The 8,883-nt window shown below is 40.0% G+C and overlaps 1 protein-coding gene across 2 annotated transcripts in view; it reads left to right on the top strand.

Annotated features, from left to right (window-relative positions):
- Positions 1 to 728: 728 nt before the first annotated feature.
- The window catches only part of GOLGA5 (golgin A5), a 37,959-nt gene continuing 29,804 nt past the window's right edge, over positions 729 to 8,883 (top strand). For both annotated transcript variants that reach the window (XR_012919684.1, XM_012738578.3), the window contains exons 1-2: positions 729 to 933; positions 3,741 to 4,317. Coding sequence is in view for 1 of the 2 variants with exons in the window: in XM_012738578.3 (XP_012594032.3) it covers positions 3,771 to 4,317 (547 nt within the window). In the remaining variant the exon portion in view is untranslated. The remainder of the gene's footprint in view (positions 934 to 3,740; positions 4,318 to 8,883) is intronic.

Below are 8,883 nucleotides of genomic sequence, written 5' to 3'. Positions count from 1 at the left end.
CTGGAAAATGAAGATACTTGGGACTATGTTGTACGCTTGTCATTATAGCAAAACTAGCCCAATCCTGATTATTGAGTGTGGATTTTAGACTCATTTCAAATATTCAGTGAGCTGTGTGCATAACATAACCACAATATTGCTGTCTGGTAAGCGTTTTATTGGCCTTTTCCATCCTTTGGGTCTCAGCTCAAATATCACCTCCTCAGAGAGACCTTCCCTGGCCACCTGATTTAAAGTATTTCCCGTGCCTCCTGGCACTTCTCCCTGTTGTCTTTACAGCTCTAGTAACGCTCTGACATTATCTTATTCATTCACTGCTTGTTGTAACATCTGTCTGCCACTAGAAAGTAAGCTCCATGAAATTAGGGATCATGTTTTCTGTATTCCCACCTTCTGCTGTGGGCTTCTGCATTTTCATCCGTAATAGTACGGGGCAGGTGGTGGGGAAAGGGAGCAAGGTGAAGTCTAGCGGGTCTACCTGGGTCTCACAACTCAGGCTTCAAATTCCTTCCAGGCGGGGCACGGCCTCTGTCACCCACGTGGCCTGAAGCGAAGCCACACCCCCTTGTGGGCGTGGCCTCCGATGTTGCGCCGGCCGCACGCAGTCCGTCCTCCGCGGGAGGCGAGCTACGTCACACGCACGCAGGCCCTGCCTCACGCCCGGTATTGCCGCCGGAGCAAGAGGGGTGTGGCCAGGCGCAAGGCCCCAGCAGCCGCCGGCGCCGCCGCCTGAGTCGCCTGCAGGTGCTGCTCTTCGCTCTCCGCCGCTCAGGCAGCTCGAAAGACACTCTGTTTTGGGGGCCTCGCCTCCCTTCCACGTCTCCCGGAAGCGGTCGCAAGGCCTAGGCCAGTCCGGGAGGAGGTTTACTCAGCCTGGCCCTGCTCCGGGCCAGCTGCTGAGGGGGCGCGGTGCAGCCGCTCTGGAGTCCTCAGGTGAGGCGGAGGCCAAGGTCCACTGGACGAGACGGGTCCGTTTGGGGGTGATAACGGTCCTTGGAGCGGGGACGTCCCCTCAGCGGAGACGCTGGTCACCCCGCCATCCTTGGGGTCGCGCTCATCTTCGTCCTGGTCGGGGCTGGGGAAGGGAGCGAGAGAGACCCCTTGGGCTTCATTCGACGTTGTTTACTGCCCTCCCCTTCCTTCCCTGTCCCAGACCCCCGCTTGGGCTGGGCGTTCATCCCGCCCCAGAGGCTCGAACGAGGTGGGTGGGGAGCGCAGTGGGCGTCTGTACTTGCCTACCTGGGGGCCACGGCCTCAGCCTGACGGACTAATCTCCAGCCTCTTTCCTCTGCTCACACCTGGCCTTCCAAGCAGGCCCTGCAACTGCGGTCTCTAGACCCTTCCTGTCCCCATCCTACGCACTCTGTCTGCCTCCGGGCAATGCCAGAGGAATTACTTGAGGGCTTTGTACCTCTGAAGTCTGATGGAGCTGTTTGTAAATGGGGCAAGTGCCCAGGGCTCATCTTAGTATTTGTTTAGCTAGGTAATCAACATGTTAAAGTACGTGCTATTGTTTTTAATGCCCTATTAACTTTAAAGTGGGAGAAATTAAGAACTGTGTTTTGATTGTTTTATTAGGTGACATAATTTGCCCTCAGTCACCATCAGTGTTTACTTGAGAACAATACTTTAGGTCTATATGGAGTTTTATATGTTACAAAGCATTTCGCCTCCATTTTAATTTGATTTTTGCATAGACTCTGAGACACACAGGTGCATAATAGCCACATTTTGTAGAACAGATTTAAAGGGTGAGTTTCTTGAAGTTATTTCTATTTCGAGAGGCTAGATGTGGGGAGGCTAGGGTTAAAAGGTGGGTTTGGCACTAGGCTCACTTAGATTTGAGTATCTGAGCGGCTGTCTAAACTCTGAGATCTTTCCAAACCTTTTCCACATTTGTTAAAAAAAAAAAAAAGGGTATTGCTACTTACCACATAATGTGGTTGTGAAACTTACATGCGATAGGGATACATGTATACCTATGCACAGCATCTGGCACATAAAAATCAGTTCCATTCAGTATTTATAAGTGCCTACGGTTTGCTAGACACTGGGAATTCATTGGAGAGCAAAAGACATGGCCTTTATCCAACCATTCCCCCTCTTTCCCCAAAAAGGAGGGATAGATATTTTTTTAATTATAAAACATGAAGGGCTCTGAGGCAAAAGAATAGGGTATGTACAGAGAATGATTAACCTTAGATGGAAAGGAGAACTCTGAAGCAGATGACATTCAAGTAAAAACAAAGAACAAGAAGGTTAACCATGAAAGAGTTCTTGGCAAAAGGAATGATGTGCACATTCGATAAATGGTTGTTGACTTTATTAGCATGCTCTTTAATATCATGAGTATTAATAACTTCATTACTTTGATTTATTGTGGCACACAGTACTCAAATATATGTATGGAACAATGGTAATGCAATCATTTTTTATTCTGAACTTAGCTTAATGTACACATGGTATATACTGAGTATTTTATTTTTTTATTTTTTTGAGACAGAGTCTCGCTTTGTTGCCCAAGCTACAGTAAGTGCCGTGACGTCAGCCTAGCTCACAGCAACCTCAAACTTCTGGGCTCAAGCAATCCTACTGCCTCAGCCTCCCGAGTAGCTGGGACTACAGGCATGCAGCACCATACCCAGCTAATTTTTTCTACATATATTAGTTGGCCAATTAATTTCTTTCTATTTATAGTAGAGATGGGGTCTTGCTCTTGCTCAGGCTGGTTTCGAATTCCTGACCTACGAGCAATCCACCCTCCTTGGCCTCCCAGAGTGCTAGGATTACAGTTGTGAGCCACCGTGCCTGGCCTATACTGAGTATTTGAACTATTGAAAATGTACTTTAGACAAATTGTGTGTGTGTACACCTAAATTATCCATAATAGTGCTGTAGTTTACAGTAACTTTTGTGTTTATCAGAAGGAAAAGTTGTTTTCAAGTTTTAGCACATTAAAACAAACTTGAGTGAATTGTTTTTATTTGGTTTTACTGGAATTTGCCATATTAATTATTTGCTATTTGGATGCTATATTAATTTGCTAGGACTCCCATAACAAAGTACCACAGACTGGTTGGCTTGGACCACAAAAATTTATTTTTTCACAATTCTAATGGCTAGAAGTCTGAGGTCAGTTATCGTTGGCAGAGGTGATTTTCTCCTGAGGCCTCCTTCAGCTCTCAGATGGCTGCCTTCTCTCTGTGTTGTTACATGGTCTTCTCTGTGTACGTCTGTGTCGAAATTTCCTCCTCTTATGAGGATACCAGTCATGTTGGATTAGGGCCCACCCTAATGATTCATCTTAATTAACTCTTTAGAGACCCTATCTCCAAAATTAGTCACATTGTAAGGTTTGGAGGTTAGGACTTTAACATAGGAATTTTGAGGGGATACATTTCAGCCCATACCAGCTGCTTTTGCTACATTAAGATTTGCCTTTCATTAAAATAGTAATAATAAAAATAGTAGCAGTAGTTGTAATGATCATAGTAGCAGCAATTAAAATTAGTGCTTATTATGTGTCAAGCATTTTGCAAAGTTTTAAAAACATACTATTTCATCTTAAAACCATTCTATAAGGTTTTTCAGCTTCACTTAAAAGTAGTTTGCTCAAGTTTATCTAGCTAGTAAGAGGTAGGGTTAGGATTTCAACCCAGGAGTATCTGACTTCAGAATCTTGTCTTAACCGCTGTACTCTTCTGTTATGCCACACTGATCATTTTATGTCTTTTTTACAGGTTCATCAATAGGATTATTTTGCTGCCATCATGTCTTGGTTTGCTGATCTTGCTGGAAAGGCAGAAGATCTTTTAAACCGAGTTGATCAAGGGGCTGCAACAGCTCTCAATAGAAAAGAGAACACCAGCAACATCAAATATAGCAAAAATGCTGACTATCCTGAACTTCACCAGCAAAATACAGATTTGACTTACCAGACTGGACCTAAAGCTACTTACATTTCCTCAGCAGCTGATAACATTCGAAATCAAAAAGCCACCATCTTAGCGGGCACTGCAAATGTAAAAGTAGGATCTAGGACACCAGTGGAGGCCTCCCATCCTGTTGAAAATGCATCTGTTCCTAAGCCTTCGTCTCAGTTTGTGCGAAGAAAAAAATCAGAACCTGATGATGAGCTGCTATTTGATTTTCTTAATAGTTCACAGAAGGAGCCTACTGCAAGGGTAGAAATCAAAAAAGAAAAGGGCAAGACACCTGTCCTTCAGAGTTCTCGGACATCAAATGTCAGTTCTATGAACACCAATGTAACCACCATCAAAACCACTGAAGAAAATTCTTTGGGGAGCCAAACCCATGGTAGTTAATCGGTCCTCTATTTCTTTTAGACTTAAGCAAATTGGATGTGTCATCATAGCCTAAAATGTTCTGATAGTTTTTCTTATCCATTGGTATAGGATGTGTCCCCACTGGTGTGAGACCAGGCTGTCTGCAAATGTCTGGTGTAAACAAGGGAGATAGCACTGAATACTATTAGTCAGTATACAATTACAGCACAGACTTTTGAATGTTGTCTGTAGGGTAACTTTACTCAATCCAGCATCTAAAAAATCATGTCAAATTTGATTCTCTAAGACACTAAAATTTTAAAAAAAGAAAATTTTGAAAGAAAATGTATAATTTTGGATTTGGGACTATCTCAATTTATTTCTTTTTATTACTGGGATTATGAAAATACTTTACGTATTTTCTGGGTTTTGTGGAGTCTTCCCCACACTCTCCAGAAATAAAGCTAAGAGATTGAACTTTGATCCCAGTTAAATTGTTGAAGGCATTTACCTAGTAGTGAAGTAAGAACTTACAATTCTGGTTTTCAGTTGTTTACTTCACTGTGAAATTACCTCTACAAGTACATCTTCTCATCTGCAACATGAGGTTAAGTGTTGTAAAATAGTGATAAATATGATAGGCTTTTGCAGAGATTTTTTGTAGAGTTTATGATTAACGGAAGCTTAAATGTTATACCTTTCCTCACTGTCTTGGTGGTTAGTGAATAAAGTATGTCTTGTATCTTCAAGATAAAAAAGTTGAATTAGGGGTTTGGGGCTTTCAAGATAAGAGCGTGTAGTAGCAGTAAATTAATATGTTCACACACTCCTAAATTTCTTAACTCTCTTTTGATTAATTATACAAAGAACCTACTAGGTGTAAGGATTCAGAAGTGTCCAGTGGGTGAGATACACATGTAAACAGATAATTTACCTGTAGTAAATGCAGTGATTGAAGTATGGTCAGAGTGTTGTGGAATCAGAAGAGAAAGTAAGTAACTGACTCAGGTATTCAGGAAAGGATTCATAAAGGTTCTGTATTTTGAGCTGGATCTTAAAGGATGAATAGGAGTTTGCCAGGTGTAAAAGGAAAGGGATTAGAGACAGCATTCCGTGCAGAAAGAACAAATTCTTAAAGGGTTGGTAGAGTAGAAAAAGGTTATAAGAAAGTTTCAGAAACTCTTGAGTGTGACATGGACAGCAATAAAATGAAGCTAGCAAAGAAAGTTGGGACCTGTTTCTTGTTTAACACTGTTACTTGTTTAAACCCATTAATAGATCACTGTTAAAGAATGGTCCCTGAACAACTTGGATACGATCACTTGTGTGATAAATAGAAAATAAAGTATTAGTTGCCTTCTCTGACTTCCTGAGTCAGGTTTTCTGGGGATGTAGCCAAGGCATGTGAATTTTTTTGTTCCTTAAGTGGTTTTTAGGCCAATAAAAGTTGAGTGTGACCACCATAGGCAGTGTGATGCTAGTAGAGCTCTTCAAGCCAGTAATTGACATGAATTATTTTGCTACTTTTAAGAAAAACAACTTGGACTTAATTGTAAAGAATGGACCAAAGGGGTCCTGGTTGGCCAGGAAATGAACTAGAACCAGTTATAATATGTAGGTTCAGTTATAAAAATTGTTTTTCTTGGGTAGGGTCTCTCAGCCTTGGGACTGTTGACATTTTGGACTGAATAATTCATTGTTGTGGGAAGCTTTCCTGTCCTTTTTAGGATGTTTAGCAGCATCCCTGGACTCTTAGTCCATTAAATGTCAATAGCACCACCAGTTATGACAACCAAAAATGTCTCTACACATTGCCAAATGTCCCTTACAGGGCAAAATCACCTCAGGTTGAGAACCAGTGCCCTAGGATGTCTAGAAATGCATAGAAATGGGATTGCTGAGTTTTAGGGTGTGGCTACATTAGTAAAACCAAAGTGATTTTCTGCAAAGTTTGTACCACTTTATACTCTAACCAGCTGTAGTTAAGAATTCCATTCTTACCAACATTTAATTTCTTCAGTGTGACTTTTTATGGCTTGCTAATCAAGTTTGTCATTGTTTTTATTTCCTTTGTTACTAGTGTGGTTGAGCATCTTTTCACATATTTGACTATTCAAGTTTCATTTTCTGAAAAGTACCTATTCAATCTTCTTATCAATTTTTTCTGTTGGATCATTTGTCTTTTTCCTTCATAGACATTCTTTATACATTCTAACTGTAATTCTTTCTCATCCTATTCCAGTTTTACCTTGGTTCTTCCTCCACTTACAGTGTCTCAATGAATAGAAGTTTTTAATGTAAATGAATTTGTCAGTCTTTTCCTTATGGTTTGTGTTGTTTGTGTCTTAGAAAGTCTCTACCCTAAGGTCAAAAAGATATTTTCTATTATATATATATATATATATTTCTATAATGTGAGGTAGGCATCCAGTTCCATTTTTTTCCTAAATGGAAATCAGCTATCCCAGCATCATTTATTGAAAAGACTGTCTTTTCCCTACCAATTTGCAGTACCACCTCTGTCCTATATTCAGTATTCATCTTTTCATTAGTCTGTTTTGGGGCACTGAATTCCGTTTCATTGGTCTTATTGGTATATTCTTGTGCCTGTGCCACATTGTTTTAATTAATGTAGTTTTATAGTATGTTTTGATATCTGATAGGGCAACTACTTCTACCTCATGGTAGTTCTTCAAAAATGTTTTGGGTGTTCTTGGACTTTTGCACTTCCATATGCATTTTAGAATTTACTAGTCAAGTTTCACAAAAATTCTTTTGGTGTTCTTATTGGGAGTTCATTGCTTCTGTATAGATCTTAATAGTTTGGTGAGAATCAGGACTTTTACTATATGGAGTTTTCTAATCCATGAATGTGGTATAATTCCAACTTATTTTATAATGTCTTTTATTAAGATTTTATTGTTTTCTTCATGAATATCTTACATACTTTATGTTAGATTTATTCATAGGTAGTTTATATTTTTTTGAAGCTATTATAAATGGTATTCCTTAAAAATTTTTTTCTTCTTATTGCTAGTGTATTGCTTTTTGTATATACATACATGGCAACCTAGATAGCTGTTAATCTTTATATTTTTCTGGACATACATTTAGATTTTTAACCATACAATCATGCATCTGTGCATCATGACAGTTTGTTTCTTCTCAGCCCTTTTATCTTTTTTTTTGTTATGTTTAAGAGATGGGGGTCTCACTGTATGTTTAGACTGGTCTTGAACTCCTGGCCTCAACTGATCCTCTCACCTGGGCCTCCCAAAGTGCTGGGATTACAGGCTTGAGCCACATATTTTTACGTGGCTCCTGGCTCATGTATTTTTATTCTTTTTTATTGTTGTGTAGTATTCTATTATTTGGATATACCACAGTTTAGCCATTCTCCATATGGACATTGAAATTGTCTCCAGTTTTTGTTTATTGTGAATAAAGCTGCTATAAACAGTTTTGTACTTGCCTTTTTGTAGGCAGATGTTTTCATTTCTCTTGGATAAATACTGAGGTGTGGAATTGCTGGATCAAACTGTAGGTGCATGTTTAATTTCATAAGAAATTGTGAAACCTTTTTCCACAGATGTACCATTTTGTAGTCCCGTTAGCAATGTATGAGAGTTACAGTTGCTCTATATTCTCACCAGCATGTGGTGTTTTTAATTTTACCTATCATAGCAGGTGTGTTTTGGTTCTCACTTTGATTTTAATTTGCATTTCCTTGATCACTAAAGATACTGAGAACTTTTTTGTTTGATTATTTACCATTTGTTTATTTAACCTGGTAAAGTGTGTAAAGCCCTTTGCCTATATAGTTATTGTTTTAGTTAGTTTTATCATTTGGATATAGTTTTTTTTTTTTTTTTTTGAGACAGAGTCTCACTTTGTTGCCTAGGCTAGAGTGAGTGCCATGGCGTCAGCCTAGCTCACAGCAACCTCAGACTCCTGGGCTCAAGCGATCCTTCTGTCTCAGCCTCCCAAGTAGCTGGGACTACAGGCATGCGCCACCATGCCCGGCTAATTTTTTCTATATATATTAGTTGGCCAATTAGTTTCTTTCTATTTATAGTAGAGACGGGGTCTCGCTCTTGCTCAGGCTGGTTTTGAACTCCCGACCTCGAGCAATCCGCCCGCCTCGGCCTCCCAGAGAGCTAGGATTACAGGCGTGAGCCACCGCGCCCGGCCGGATATAGTTTTTAATCACATAATTTTTAGAGTAATTAAAAAGTATACTTGCATTACATTTAGTAACAAAAACAAGATTAATCTGAATTCATGAATCTCTTGTCTCTTTGGGTAAGGCATTTTAGATTCCAGTTTGATATATAACAAATGCTGTTACCTGTTATTCACTCTCCTTGCCCACAGCTGTTCTTTCAGTTCCTTCCCAATATTTTCAATGTTGGAACTTCTCCCTTTTTTCCCCAAAAACATATTGGAGACAAAGGGAGTCTGAAACCCTTTTTGTCTGAACATAACCACTCAAATTATCTCTGCTTTCTCCTTCCCATAGCAATATTCTTATATTCTCTATTGCCATTCATTCAGTGTATCTGGACTTTGAGAAATCTTAGAGGCCCATAGCCTCCAC

The sequence above is a fragment of the Microcebus murinus genome, chromosome 6 (assembly GCF_040939455.1).
Source record: "Microcebus murinus isolate Inina chromosome 6, M.murinus_Inina_mat1.0, whole genome shotgun sequence".
Classification (NCBI taxonomy): domain Eukaryota; kingdom Metazoa; phylum Chordata; class Mammalia; order Primates; family Cheirogaleidae; genus Microcebus; species Microcebus murinus.
This window is presented reverse-complemented; position numbering and strand designations above follow the sequence as displayed.